General features: G+C 45.0%; 1 protein-coding gene across 1 annotated transcript in view; it reads left to right on the top strand.

Annotated features, from left to right (window-relative positions):
• LOC126291782 (putative inactive serine protease 43) overlaps nt 1–15,118 on the top strand; it is a 45,606-nt gene extending 30,488 nt beyond the window's left edge. Inside the window, exons 4-5 of the mRNA XM_049985474.1 lie at nt 5,276–5,360; nt 14,885–15,118. Of these exons, the coding sequence (XP_049841431.1) occupies nt 5,276–5,360; nt 14,885–14,926 (127 nt within the window). The 3' untranslated portion in view covers nt 14,927–15,118. The remainder of the gene's footprint in view (nt 1–5,275; nt 5,361–14,884) is intronic.
• Nucleotides 15,119–15,527: the final 409 nt, after the last annotated feature.

The following is a 15,527-nucleotide window of genomic DNA, read 5'->3' as shown; positions in this document are numbered from 1 at the left end:
ATCTTAGGTGTATTCCTAGATTTCCAGAAGTCTTTTGATACCGTTCCTCACAAGCGACTATTAATAGAATTGCGTGAATGTGGAGTATTGTCTCAATTGTGTGACTGGATTCGTGATTTGCTTTCAGAGAGGTCACAGTTCGTAGTGATAGACGGTAAATCGTTGACTAGAACAGAAGTGATATCTGGCGTTCCGCAAGGTAGTATCATAGGCCCTCTGCTTTTGCTGATTTACGTAAATGATCTGGGTGATAATCTGAGCAGCCCCCTTAGATTGTTTGCAGATGACGCTGTAGCCCACCGTCTAGTAAAATCATCAGACGATCAATTTCAATTACAAAATGATCTAGAGAGAATTTCTATATGGTGCGAAAAGTGGCAATCAGCACTAAACAAAGAAAAGTGCGAGGTCATTCACAAATTTTTGGTATACGATAAATCGCACAAATCTAAGAGCTGTCAATCGACTAAATACTTAGGTATTACAATTACGAGCAACTTAAGTTGAAGAGACCACATAGATAATATGGTGGGGAAGGCGAAACAAAGACTGCGCTTTGTTGGCAGAACACTTAGAAGATGCGACAGACCTTCTAAAGAGACAGTCTACATCACACTTGTCCGTCCTCTGTTGGAATACTGCTGCGCGGTATGGGATCGTTAGCAAGTACAATTGGCGGAGGACATCGAAAAAGTGTAAAGAAGGGCAGCTCGTTTCGTGTTATAGCGCAATAGGGGTGAGAGTGTCACTGATATGATAGGCGAGTTGGGGTGGCTGTCACTGAGGCAAAGTCGGTTTTCTTTGCGGCGAGATCTATTTACGAAATTTCAATCATCAACTTTCTCTTCCGAATGCGAAAATATTTTGTTGACACCCACCTACGTAGGGAGAAATGATCATCATAATAAAGTAAGATAAATCAGAGCTCCAACGGAAAGATTTTGATTTTCCTTTTTCCCACGCGCCATTCGGGAGTGGAATGGTGGAGAAGTAGTATGAAAATGGTTCGATGAACCCTCTGCCAGGCACTTAAGTGTGAACTACAGAGTGAACATGTAGATGTATATGTAGAAGGCATGCAGTGTGAGAGGCAGTGATGTTTTGGAGGCACTGACAGCGATGTGCAGCCATGCCGACTCCAGTGCTGCAGTCAGCTGTGCGAGGTTTCTCGGTAAACTCGTACTGGTGCTCTTTGAAACACGCATGTGCGCTGCGGGTTGTGTACATGCATTGTCTTCCTGGATGCTGGCGAGGAAAAACAACCGCTTGTAGGGGTGGACATGGTCCCCAAGAACAGATTCATACTTCGTAACTTTTCTACAGCTTAATCTTGTGAACTGAAACTGGAGTAAAGTGAACTGCTATTCTTTATAGCTCCTGTATCTGTGTTGTAATCCTAAAGAATGCAAGTGGTCTAGTTAGGTAAACGTTGCCTGATGAGTCACCAAGACTGAAATTCTATAACTGTATTTTAATTAATTCAGCCATATTAATTAGAAACTGTAAATTAAATACGCTGCCCTGTGAAAGTACTGCTCGGTACAGTGTGAAGTATTACGATGCCTCGCGCCACAATATGCTATCTGTTCAAAAAATTTCGGAATTTTGTCGGCAAAATTTCTATATGCTTGTCTTTTACTTATTTCGAAATACTCTCCTTCAGAATTAATACACCGCTACAAGTGCCGTTTCAGCTTCCGGAATATTCTTGCTACGCCTCTTGCTCGATCACACCAAGCTCCGTCTGAGAATTTTCTTTTACGTCGTCTATCGTTGCAAAATGCTTCAAATGTCTCTGAGCACTATGGGACTTAACTTCTGAGGTCATCAGTCCCCTAGAACTTAGAACTACTTAAATCTAACTAACCTAAGGACATCACACACATCCATGCCCGTGGCAGGATTCGAACCTGCGACCGTAGCGGTCGCGCGGTTCCAGACTGTAGCACGTAGAACTGCTCGGCCATCCCGGCCGGCTATCGTTGCAAAGTTTCGTCCTTTGAATGAGATTTTCAACCTTACAAATAAGAAAAATCGTTTTGAGGGGCTATGTCTGGGAACTAGTATGGATGAAGCAGCAGAGTGACTTGGTTTCTTGTGCAATAGCTACGAACCAACAGGAATGAATGTGTGGGTGCGTTATCGTGATGCAAGAGCCATGAATTGTCTCGCCACATGTCAGTCCGTTTCCTTCTCACATTTTCTCGTAGGCGTCGAAACACGTCCCAATAGTACCATCGATTAATAGTTTGCCCCTGACGCACGAATTCAAGGTGAACTAATCCTTCAAAGTCGAAGAAAACTACCAGCATGACTTTGACATTCGACCTGACCTGACGAGCTTGTTTTGGTCTTGGAGAACTTTTCCTGATCCATTGCGAAGACTGAAGGTTTGTCTCAACATCATAACCCTAGACTCACGTCTCATCACCAGTTATGATTCTCTTAAGGAACATCTCCTTCTCATTTGTGAATCAATCTGTAGACCCAGTACAGATGAGACGGTTTACAATGGCAGCAGTGTCAGCCCACATGAGAAGAGGCAGCAATCAAAGAGTTTGTTCATGAGGGTGATGGCGGCCAAATGTCTGTCGACTTGAAGTCTAGACCTCCAGGGCAAGATGCGGGCAGCAGATGTGTAGTTCTGTAAGGTGTCAGGCAAATCCAACACCTTCCATGAAAACCCTGACATTATAAGAAAATCTAGTAGTATTTCACAAAGCTCCGAATAAATCGTGACATTAAATTAACCAAAGTAATACGAGTAACGAGTGAGCAAATGGAATACCACAGACTAACACAAGAATACCTAAATGCATGTCGTACCTTCCCACCGTGAGACCGACGCAGTTCCGAGGGGAGAAACGAGAACAGAAGCCGAGAGCAGAACCGTGTTAAGCTAGAAGGCCCTACGATGAGCGACGGACTGGACACCCACGTCGCCAGCCTTCCTCTAAGACTACCACCCGCACGTTTTAGCGTGAGACTTTTTCGCGTCTCTGTTACTTCAAGGACCACCCCCCAGCCCATGTTAAAAGCTAGAGCCCTCCAGAAAAACAGTATAGATCCTACGATAACACAAAAAGGGCCACTACCACCCGCAAGTTTTAGCGTGAGCCTTTTCGCGTGTCTGTTACATTAGGACCACTCCCTAGCCCATGTTAAAAGATAGAGCCCTCCACAAGAACAGTATAGATCTTACGATAACGCTAAAAGGACCACACCAGCTGCAGGTTTTAGCGTGAGACTTTTTAGCGTCTCTGTTACGTTGCAAACTTTATAAACATTGCCCCACCACGAAAAGTACAACGTTTCTCATTGGATAGACAGGATTTTTGTAGGCAGAGCTTAAGGTTAACAGTGAGACCCTGATTGGTCAGATGGAAACATAGCCAGATAGTTCTTTTTAAACCAACTTCGGTAAATTGTAGTAATGAGAGAGTTGCTTCCGAGATGGCGAGGTGAGCGGGGCTGTGCTGCCGGCCGCTGCCCTGGCGCTGCCTTAACACCGAGAAGGTAATGAACGCACGCGATGCCGCATTTTTGAGCGCATAAGGCCTCACTCAGAACTGCAGAAGTCTCATCTGTTACACCCCCTTTTTGCGTAATACTAGTGTCGATCTTTAATTAAAACTCATGGTGTTCACATATGACACTTGAAAAACAGATCTGAAACGCGATGATTATTCTGTTATATAGTTATTGAGAAGCCACGTCAGCCACTGTAATTTACGACAAGTTAGATAAGTAATTAAAGATAATTGAGGGTCACTGTAGACCATTTTGATAGTTTTCTCTTTTGTGAAACTTAAATTAAACCTAGATTATAGATGTGATATGGCGTAGGTCATCCTTCGATCGATTGTAGAACTTGGAAACCCATTCAGGGAATATTCGTTCACATTTTTGTTGAACGCAGTTGGTTTTTAGCATCCTGTATTAAAACATTTCCTTTTATCAATAGTGCAATTTATAAACGATATTTTGTGAGTAGAATAAAATTTCCAATGGTAAACTTAACTGCTTTTTCGGCGTTATTTTACCAGCTAACTAAAAATAGGAAAGCCTTGGACCCTTTCCACTAAATTTAGTTAGTATTAAGATTCTTTTACAGGGAGTGCAGTGGAGCTGACGCTGAGATCATTTCGTATTTGGTTATATCATCGCTAGTCTCACTGAACTCTTCTGAATTCTACATGTCATGTGTGGTCTGGCGTCCCCTTACCAGCAACAGGTCCCAGGTGCAAACTAGTTAATTCCCTAAAAACACACACTCAGAGCGTCGTTGCGCGAAAGTGGTAGGGGGACAAGATATAGAACAAACAGACACCACCATGAATGTTTAGAGTTCTACAGGTGACCTGCCAATTGTAGGGCGCTAATTCCACAGCACCAGGCTTGCTGGGTGCTGCAAGTCCGAAATTAGCAGTGACAGAGTCAGGAGGCAGTAGTTGATCAATCCATGTAGACTCTTAGCCCATCGCAGGTCCCCCTTGGGTGTGATGGCTGTCAGATTGCGACAGCTTTGACTAAAAAGAGTATTTATAAAGACATGGCCCATTCTTGCTTTCCTATGACGAAATTGTGGCTCAGATGTGAACCAATCAGGCCACCAGCGCTGAAGTATCTCTGTCTTTCTGCTGCTTCGATGATATTACAACACTGGTCTCTCGGCTGCCACTGGGATGTGGTAACTGCACAACATCACAGCAGCATTTCTTGAGGTATTGGCAGGCCGGCCTTGATATAAGTATGTCTGGTCAGATAGATGTACACATAGATGTCGATGTGGAAAATCACCCTGTTATGTATAATTTCGTGAAACCCAATTTCTTTGTCACTAACAGTAATACTCTTTTCTCAAAAATTCGTGGTAAGTATTAATTAACACAACAATAAGGTCAAACACAACCTCTACAAAGACTTTGAGGTGTTTGAAATACTACAGAAAGGAGTCAGGTACATGGGTGTACATATAGTCAACAATGTACAGGAGCACATTAAATACCATCTATAGTAGATAATGTGGTTGAGTTTAAGAATGAATTAAATTACTTTCTGTTTGGCAACTTCTGAAGCCTATTTTCGCAGGAATGTCTTCAATTTAATGTTTTAGGCTATTCAATAATTAGAATTAGCACTTAATGCACCAACATAAAGTTTTCAATGTATTGTACTTAAATATACGCAATGTGCATGTTTGGCTTCCATCTAGTACTACTACTGTAACATAATTCTAAGAGTTTTGTACACAGTGAATTTTGTTTTTCTTCAGGAACTGGATTCTGGAAAATATCAAGGACTTGCCGTCGGCAGGAAATAGTGTGACAGTTTCTCAAAGGAAACATACCACAGTAGAGGTTTGTATTGGAGCTTGATCGCATTATAAATTAATATATATATGCAGTAATCGATCCTTTGTTGTAGATTCCTTGATACACACATTTTAAAAAAAATATTTGCATAACATCGGTTCCGAGAGTCCCAGAACCTGTACAGGAAACTGGAATAGATATCAACATAAACATCATTTCCACCTTTTTTATTGCTCAGAAAAACCACACATACCATGTCGTACCACCATACAGCGAGATCTTCAGAGGTGGTGGTCCGCCTTTCTGTACACACCGGTACCTCTAATACCCAGTAGCACGTCCTCTTGCATTGATGTATGCCTGGATTCGTCGTGGCATACTATCCACAAGTTCACCAAGGCGCTGTTGGTTCAGATTGTCCCACTCCTCAACGGCGATTCGGCGTAGATCCTTCAGAGTGGTTGGTCGGTCACGTAGTCCATAAACAGCCCTTTTCAATCTATCCAGGCATGTTCGATAGTGTTCATGTCTGGAGAACATGCTGGCCAAGCTAGTCGAGCGATGTCGTTATCCTGAAGGGAGTCATTCACAAGATGTGTACGATGGGGGCACGAATTGTCATCCATGAAGATTAATGCCTTGCCAATATGCTGGCAATATGGTTGCACTATCGGTCGGAGGATGGCATTCACGTAACTTACAGCCGTTACGGCGCCTTCTATGACCACCAGCGCCGTACGTCGGCCCCACATGATCTCACCCCAAAACATCTGGGGAACTCTACCTTGTTGCACTCGATGGACAGTGCATCTAAGGCGTTCAGCCTGACTGGATTGCCTCCAAACACGTCTCTGACGATTGTCTGGTTGGAGGCACATGCGACTCTCATTGCTGAAGATAACGTGATGCCAATCCTGAGCGGTCCATTCGGCATGTTGTTGGATCTGTACTGTGCTGCATGGTGTCGTGGTTGCAAAGATGGACCTTGCCATGAACGTCGGGAGTGAACTTGCGCATCATACAGCCTATTGTACACAGTTTGAGTCGTAACACGACGTCCTATGGCTGCACGAAAACCATTATTTAACATGGTGGCGTTTCTGTCAGGGTTCCTCCGAGCCATAATCCATAGGTAACGGTCATCCACTACAGTAGTAGCGCTTGGACGGCCTGAGTGAGGCACCTCATCGAAAGTTCCTGTCTCTCTGTATCTCCTCCATGTCCGAACAACATCGCTTTGTTTCACTCCAAGACGCCTTGACACTTCCCTTGTTGAGAACCCTTCCTGGCACAAAGTAACAATGCGGACGCGATCGAACCGCGGTATTGACCGTCTAGGCATGGTTGAACTACAGATGAAACGAGTCGTGTACCTCCTTCCTGGTAAAATGACTGGAACTTATCGGCTGTTGCGCCCCCTCCGTCTAATAGGCGCTGCTCGTGCATGGTTGTTTACATCTTGGGCGAGTGTAGTGACATCTCTGAACAGTCAAAGGGATTGTGTCTGTAATACAATATCGACAGTGAACGTCTATCGTCAAGAGTTCTGGGAATTGCGGTGAGGCAAAACTTTTTTTGATGTGTGTAGTACGATTGGTTTTTTTCCTTTAACTTTTTGTTCTTAACAAGCGTAGGGAGGGCGGTATGGTGGCCTGCGACACATAGGTAAACAAAATTCGTTTCCTGTCGATGGGGTGCGTTAGTGACTAGTTCTTCAGCTAGGTAGACCTCTGACACACTGTTCTGTTCATAAGACACATCGCCACTCTGTAACACCCTCAAACAGATCCTCGGTTAAATCACGATAAATGTGTGAAAGTAAATCTAATAGTCTTGGTAATGTGTTTTGGACACACAACAGCGAAATCTTCACCGACAGTACTAAAATTCTATGGGACAAGTGTGGTAATAAGTGACAGAATAATAAAACAACTTCAGTTAAAATACTCGTATAAAATGCCCTAAACCCACACACACAGATACAGAAATCACTATACTTTATCATTTCTAAAGTTTACAACAAAATTCAAAAAACAATGGAAGAATGAAAACAGCACAGCAGATAGCATAAAAGTAGTCGAGACTGTCACCAAACTTTTGAAACTTAAACCACACTTGTTTCATCATCTGGAGAAATGGAGGGCAGATCCCACGCTGCATTTGATTTTTCCTTCTCATCACTAAATAAAACACACCCAATTATAATATGGAGTACAGTGACATTCGAACCACAGACATCACTGGGTGTGGGATGCATCGCCCGGACATGAAGCCGTGCGGTGTGAACAGTGCCCTACTCAGAGGTGGGTCAGGGTAACACCATCCCAGCAGAATGATTGCTGTGAGGAACGACATGACCCGTTAGTTAACATAACAGTTCACAAGGGAAAGGCAATCGGTTCCACAGGCCAACCAAAATGAGTTGGGAAAATGGACATCTACTGTACAGAATGACCGCTTCCATTCCTCCTCAATTCGAATATAATTATGTGCTACTTCTGATAAATGTAGCGCAAAATCAGTGCCAATCACAGTTGAAAGATGATGCAGAGCCTTGTCAAGTACCTGAGGATGAGCTCCCATTGTGACATGGCTGGTATCTCCTGTCCCACTCCCTCTGCAAATGAGAGCGTATGTAAACAGTGAACCATCGCTAGCTAAGTCGGCTGTCCAACTGGGGCGAGTGCTAGAGAGTCTCTCTAGACTAGACCTGCAGTGTGGCGGCGCTCGGTCTGCAATCACCGATAGTGGCGACACGCGGGTCTGACGTATACTAACGGACCGCGGCCGATTTAAAGGCTACCTAGCCAGTGTGGTGTCTGGCGGTGACACCACAGAGTGCCTCGCATACGATGCGAAAGTTGGTGTAGCAGTCATTAAAAGAAAGGAATTCCTCGCTACGGCTAGACGTTCTCACGAAATTTCAAACATAACTTGGTCCTCAGCGTGTGAAAATAATTTTTTGGCGCCCACTTATATGGGGAGAAATGAGTGTCATAATAAAGTAAGAGAAGTTGCAGTCTCACGGAAACATTTAAGTGTCCATTTTTCCCACACGCTGTTCGAGAGTAGAAGGGTAGAGAAGTATTTTAAAGGTGGCTCGATGAATCCTCTGCCAAGCACATTGTGAATTTCAGTGTAATCAAGTAGATGTAGATGGGAGCCTTTTCTGTTTTTGTTCATTTATTAACGTCCATCACAACTGGTTGTTTCCGCTGCTGGACCCACCCACATATTACCCCTGTCAACAGTCATTGTCTGCTGGATTCCTTGGGCATATGACAGCATGTCAGCACCTTAGCAGCGTTTCCACTATAGCATGAGGTTCCACGAATCACTGTTACGTCTTAGAATCCACACTTCTCTGATCACGGCCACCAACGCAATATAAATTCTTGAGCAACCATTTCATTCAGTGGACACCGACCTCAGTGTGTTGTCTAGCTGGGCTGGCAGCATACTGGCCTGCAATTGAGTGCCTTGTGGAGACTTCGTTGGCTTTCCTGGATGCCGTGCTCCTACATATTCAGAGAGCGTACAGTCCCATAGTGTGTGCCACAGACGCAGCTATGATTAATCTGTCTGCTTTTGTACAGGTACGTAGCATTCGGGCCATGAGCAATCAGATAATGTACTAGTCTCTCCATAATACAGGGTGAAAATTATTTAAACCGACAAACTCTGGGGGGTTGTAGGGGACATCAAAACAAATATTTTTCCCTAATGTCATTTTTTCCTATGAGGTGTATTTAAACCGGCAGAGGAAGTTTCTCTGGTGGCAAATTAATTAAACTAACAAACACTTTTCAATTTTTTGTATGTCCGAGAGACAACACATTAACACAACCCAATTCAATTGTAGTAGAGTTTCAAAAATGCCTCCATTGACACGTAAACAAAGGCAACACCGTCGGATCATGTTCTGTCTGACACGGGCAAAAACCCCAGGAGTATCCTGAATTGTACATGCTGCTGCAACTATCCGGGCAACCAGATCCTCTTCTGATGCAACACGAGTTGCGTAAACAAGGTTACGCATCTCTCCCCACACAAAAAAGTCCAGAGGGGACATATCTGGGGATCGAGCAGGCCATGGTACAGGACCACCTCTGCCAATCCACGTTTCTGGGAACCGTCGGTCCAGGAATAGACGCACACGACGACTGAAATGTGCCGGCGCCCGTCATGTTGGAACCACATGCGTTGTCTTGTAGGGAGCGGGACGTCTTCCAGCAATTCTGGCAATGCTGTGGCGAGAAAATTGCAATAGCGCCTGCCATTTAATGGCCTAGGTAGCAGATACGGCCCAATTAAACAGTCCCCAACAACTTTGACCCACACATTTCGAAGAACCGCACTTGATGAGCGCTAGTAACTATGACATTTGGGTTATCCCCACTCCAAACATGCGAATTGTGCGTGTTGAAGACTCCATTACGCCCGAACGTTGCTTCATCGGTAAATAAAACAGAGGATGGAAATGTAGGATGCATTTCACACTGTTCCAGGTACCACTGAGAAATCTGTGCTCTGGGTGGATAATCAACTGGTTCCAGGTTGTGGACACACTGTAAGTGAAATGGACGTAACAGTTGCTCTCGAAAGACTGTTCTTATATTCGTCTGATTCGTCCCCGTGTTACGTGCAATTGCACGAGTGCTGATTGAAGGATCCCGCTCCAAATGCTGCAAGACAGCTTCCTCAAATTGCAGCGTTCTTACCGTGCGAAGGCGACCCTGTCCAGGTAATCTGCTAAATAACCGGGTCTCAAGCAGACGTAGGTACGCAGTAGAGATTAGCATATTGTTGTTGATAAACCCGCTGTGCAGGTCGTCCGTTGTGTGCTACGTAGTACGCACCAACCATACCAGTGTACTCACTCCAGGTGTATCGCTCCTTTAGTAAACAGAGACAATGCACTACTACACTGGTGGACAGCAATAGCCTACAACTGAAGAGCGTAATATGCCCTCTAACAACTGAAGATCGTAGTATGGCCTCTAACAACTGAAGAGCGTAATACAGCCTCCACCGGTTTAAGTAATACTCATAGGAAAAAGTGACATTAGGGAAAAATGTTTGTTTTGTTGTCCCCTACAACCTCCCAGAGTTTGTCGGTTTAAATACTTTTCACCCTGTATAATTCGTATGTTCTTCTGTCTGTGGCTGAAGTGTCCCATTCATTTTGCCGCAATTTTAATATGCGATCGTTTGTTTACTTTTTCGTATTCCCCTCAATTCCGAGTATCCTTCGTACTTCCATTTGATTGTCTTTGTTTAGCCAAGGGCCCGTGACTGATAGTCTGTGGGTGTGGTCTTCCTCCAGTATAGGCGACAAAACTTTACACTGGTCGATGGAAGTGGTTTCGATCACTTGCTGGCTGCTCCAATGGAACAGTACATAAATATTTAATGGGATCACCACATGTGGCCGATGTCAACACGCAGAGGTATTTGTTTTCCATATATCGGACGATAGAGACGCGGTAAAATCTTATTGAGTTTTGTACTAAGTGCCGTTAGTGGATTTTTATAGTTCGTAGTCTTACTCCATAGGAGAGAGAGAGAGAGAGCAGCTGTGTTTTTTGGCGCATCCGAGATGTGCTGTCGTGTTCTGGTAGGAGTGGGAAAGACAACTACATGAGTGACGGAAGACATGACCTTGAACAATGAAATTCGATGAGGTTAGCTGGTGGTGGGCCAGCTTGCTGATTACCTTACCTCGACTGAAATCAAGCTTTGAGTGGTGCAGAGTACAGAAATCGGCAGGGCTAAGCAGGAAACAGGGTAGAAGGGTTTAACCACCAATGTGAGTTGGTTGGTGTTGGGTTGTTTGGGGAAGAGACCAAACAGCGAGGTCATCGGTCTCATTGGATTAGGGAAGGATGGGGAAGGAAGTCGGCCGTGCCCTTTCAGAGGTACAATCCAGGAATTTGCCTGAAGCGATTTAGGGAAATCACGGAAAATGCAAATTAGGATGGCCGGACGCGGGATTGAACCGTCGTTCTCCTGAATGCGAGTGCAGTGTTATAACCACTGCGCCACCTCGCTCGGTACCAATGTGAGTTCATTGTTTGGCAGTACCCCTACCACACTTCCCTATTTGCATGTTTCCATGTATGATGAACCAACTCGACATTCTCTAAGTCCGATACACGTCGTACTTTGGTTCAAATGGCTCTGAGCACTATGGGACTCAACTGCTGTGGTCATCAATCCCCTAGAACTTAGAACTACTTAAACCTAACTAACTTAAGGACCACACACATCCATGCCCGAGGCAGGATTCGAACCTGCGACCGTAGCAGTCTCACGGTTCCGGACTGCGCGCCTAGAACCGCGAGACCACCGCGGCCGGCTCGTACTTTGGCTGAGCCTATCAGACTCAACTAAGTCCAGCTCAGAGTGACGAGCGTCGTGGAGGCGACGTCATCTGCTCGTTGCTTGTATCATTCTCCCTCCAATAACGCAGGTGGGTCCTATTCATACGGGCCTATTTGCACACTGCGCAGCTAGAATGTTTGATGAAGCTGCCCTAGGTGTGATTTGGCCATTCTGGAATTTTACTTTGTGCTGCAGCACGAGGGGCTAGTCATGTGAGCTGCTGCTGCGCATCACATGAGAGCTATCAGTCTCAAATATTGGTTTGTTGCCTTGTTGTTACAACAGGCGCTCTGCCGCCTCTTGGCCAAGAACTGCTTCCTAAACTGAAATAGTGAACTGGTCGAAATATTTCTCACAATCGCAACAGTCCAGCTTTATGTTCCAGTGTGGGCAATGGCGTTTTGCAAATTTCCGAACTGCAGATATCCCTTCGCAATGTGCTGCTTTATGTTCCAGTGTGGGCAATGGCGCTTTGCAAATTACCGAACGACAGATATCCGTTCGCAATGTTAGCTCGGAAACTGATTGATACTTAACAGCAGGAATTCCTGCCGAGTTTCAAAATGGCTGTCATTGACAGGACACTACACGGCGTCTGTGGTAATTGTCTTGTTACGACCACTGTTCTTATGCCATGACAGTGGTACACCATTCCTTGAAACACTATGGACATTCTGTGTGGTCACGGGCACACCCTCACATGGTAGCTCCTTTCTACAATTGTGTGAGCTCTCCACATCGACCCACCTTGCCGTGGCATATGTCAGCGGCCGAGGGGATTGTGACTGTGTGTTTCAGCACTTCAGTGCAGGGACAGGAATACATTTAAAATGAGACACAGTGTTAAAAAAGTGTAGAATGAAATATTACGATATATCGTGAAACTTCTGTTATGATACACATACACTGAGGTCAGAAAAGTGATAAATGTAAATGTCGTGTGATTATGGCCTGCCGTCGGGTAGACCGTTTGCCGGGTGCAAGTCTTTCGATTTGACGCCACTTCGGCGACTTGCGTGTCGATGGAGGTGAAATGATGATGATTAGGACAACACAACACCCAGTGCCTGAGCGGATAAAATCTCCGACCCCGCCGAGAATCGAACCCAGACCCTCAGGATGGACAGTCTGTCGCATTGACCACTCAGATTGTGGACACAAAAGTCTTGGAATACCTCCTAATATCGTGTCAAACCTCACATTGCCCGCCGTAGTACAGCAACTCGACTTGGCACGGGCTCAACAAGTCGATGGAAGTCATCTTCAGAAATATTGAGCCTTGCTGTCTCTATAGCCGTGCATAACTGCGAAAGGGTTGCCGGTGCAGGATTTGGAGCATGAACCGACCTCTCATTATGTTCAATGTGGTTCATGTTGAACGATCGGTGTGGCCAAATCAGGCGCTCGAATTGTCCCGAGTATTCTTCAGATCAATCGCGAACAACTGTGGCCCGGTGACACTGCGCGTTCCAGTGTTGTTTGGAAACGTGAAGTCCATGAATGGCTGCAAATGCTCGCCAAGTAACCGAACATAACCATTTCGAGACAGTGATAGTTTCAGTTGGACCAGAGGACCCAGCATATTCCAACAGCCCACACCGTTTGGAACCACCACTAGTTTGCGCAGTGTCTTATTGATAATCGGGGTCCATGACTTCGTGGGCTCTGCGACACACTCCAACCCTACTATCAGTTCTTACCAACTGAAATCGAGACTCTTCTGACCAGGCTGCGGTTTTCATGCGTCTAGGATCCACCCGATATGGTTTCGAGCCCAGGAGAGGCTCTACAAGCAATATTGCGCTGTTAGCAAAGGTCCTTGCCCGGTCATCTGCTGCCTTAGCCCATTAACGCCAAATTGCGTCGCACTGTCCTAACGGATACATTCTCCATACGTCCCACATTGATGTCTGTTATTTCATGAAGGTTTGCGTGTCTGTTAGCACTGACAACTCTGCGAAAACGCAACTCCTCTCAGTCGTTATGTGAAGGCTGTCGGCCACTGGGTTGTCCGTGATGAGAAGCAGTGTCGGAAATTTGGTATTCATGGAACACCGTCGACACTGTGGATCTCGAAATACTGAATTCCCTAACGATTTCCGAAATGGAACGTCCCGTGTGTCTAGCTCCAACCACCATTCCACGTTCAAAGTAGAGTATGTTATCTCCCGTCGTGCGGCAATAATCACGTCGGAAACTTTTCCACATGAAGCACCTCAATACATATGACAGCTCCGCCAACGCACTGCCCTTTTATACCTTGTGCACGTGATACCACCGCTACCTGTATATGTGTACATGGCTAGCCCATGACATTTGTCACTTCAGTGTACACAAACACATAATGAAATCTACAGCAAAACCTAGTCGCGTCACTTCTTAAAATGTTGCTGAAAGGAGCGGGGACCTCAAGAAGAAGATATTAACGGAATACAACAGATACATGTGTCAAGATCACTATCATACGAAAGCAATGCGCCAGTCTCTCTGCAACACGCTGAAATCTCTAACGTAACTGTTTAGGTGCAGACTCGGTTATTCACAACATTTTAAAACGAGTTATACATTTCATCAGTAAACACTACCGGGCTAAATTGCCGTGGTCGCTCTGTAGAACTTTTAGCCAGTGACGAGATAAATGTATAACTCCGAATCATCCCATGCAGGCTTTCACGGCCGGCGTCTTCATCAGTAAACACTTCCGGGCTAAATTGCCGTGGTCGATCTGTAGAACTTCTTCTACCTGACGTTTCGTTCTCAACTACGGAGTCGAATCACCTCGGAAGATGTTCTCCGTAGTTGAGAACGAAACCTCAGGGAGAAGAAGTTCTACAGATCGACCACGGCAGTTTAGCCCGGAAGTGTTTACTGATGAAGACGCCGGCCGTGAAAGCCTGCATGGGATGATTCGGAGTTATACATTTGTCTCGTCACTGGCTAAAAGTGAGTGCACGTCGTCACTTAAATGTACTGCTGCTGTCTCATCAGAATATAAAACACACTTTTGTTAAAATGTGATGTATCGCAATAGTCACGCCAATGTTCTACAAAGGTCTCTAATCCTATGGTCGCTGACATTATATTCCATTCTAGAACTTTTTATCTGTGTATCGTGATTTACGCAACATCCCTGTGTAATGTGCAGAGGACAGTGTCTTATTTCACCCTCGTGTTTTTCTTCACAGGTCTATGTCGCGATAATGACATGCGGATTTTCGTTTCTGTGAAGTGCTCGATACTGTACCTCTATGTCACGCAGGAAGAAGATGTAAACAGGGCTGTGAAAGCGTCGTATGAAAAGCTGGATATTTCGTGCTACCGCTGGGACACTCTTCACATCCACCCAAACGTTTAAAATAAATGTTATGATCTTTATATTCTGTAATGTACAGCAGTTTTTCCGATATCTTTGTATGTGGTTCGACAACGAATGTTACTTTTGTAAGAATAAATATTAAATTTGTAGTTAGTAAACGTCATCTTGGACAGTTAAACTCGATACCTCTGCATGGACGAAAAATGATTAATAAATCTGCTTTTCGGTGAAGCATTGCCTTATGATGCGGCAGATTAAAAGTGTGTGTGCTGGTTTGGGACGGGAACTCAGAATGTTGCCTTTCATGGACAAATGCTGCACCGACGGAGCTACGCGCACTCGACACAGGAGCTTCCATCACAGCTTTACTTCCACCAGTACTTCATCTTCTGCCTTACAAACTTCACACAGTTTCTCCTGCATACCTTGTGAGACTAGCACTCTAGAAAGACAGGATTCTGCGGAGAATTGTTGTTAAGTGTTCGTCACGAAACAACCTGCGCGAAGGTCAT

The sequence above is a fragment of the Schistocerca gregaria genome, chromosome 9 (assembly GCF_023897955.1).
Source record: "Schistocerca gregaria isolate iqSchGreg1 chromosome 9, iqSchGreg1.2, whole genome shotgun sequence".
Lineage (NCBI taxonomy): Eukaryota > Metazoa > Arthropoda > Insecta > Orthoptera > Acrididae > Schistocerca > Schistocerca gregaria.
Note: the sequence above shows the minus strand (reverse complement) of the source record. Positions and strands in the feature narration are given on the sequence as shown.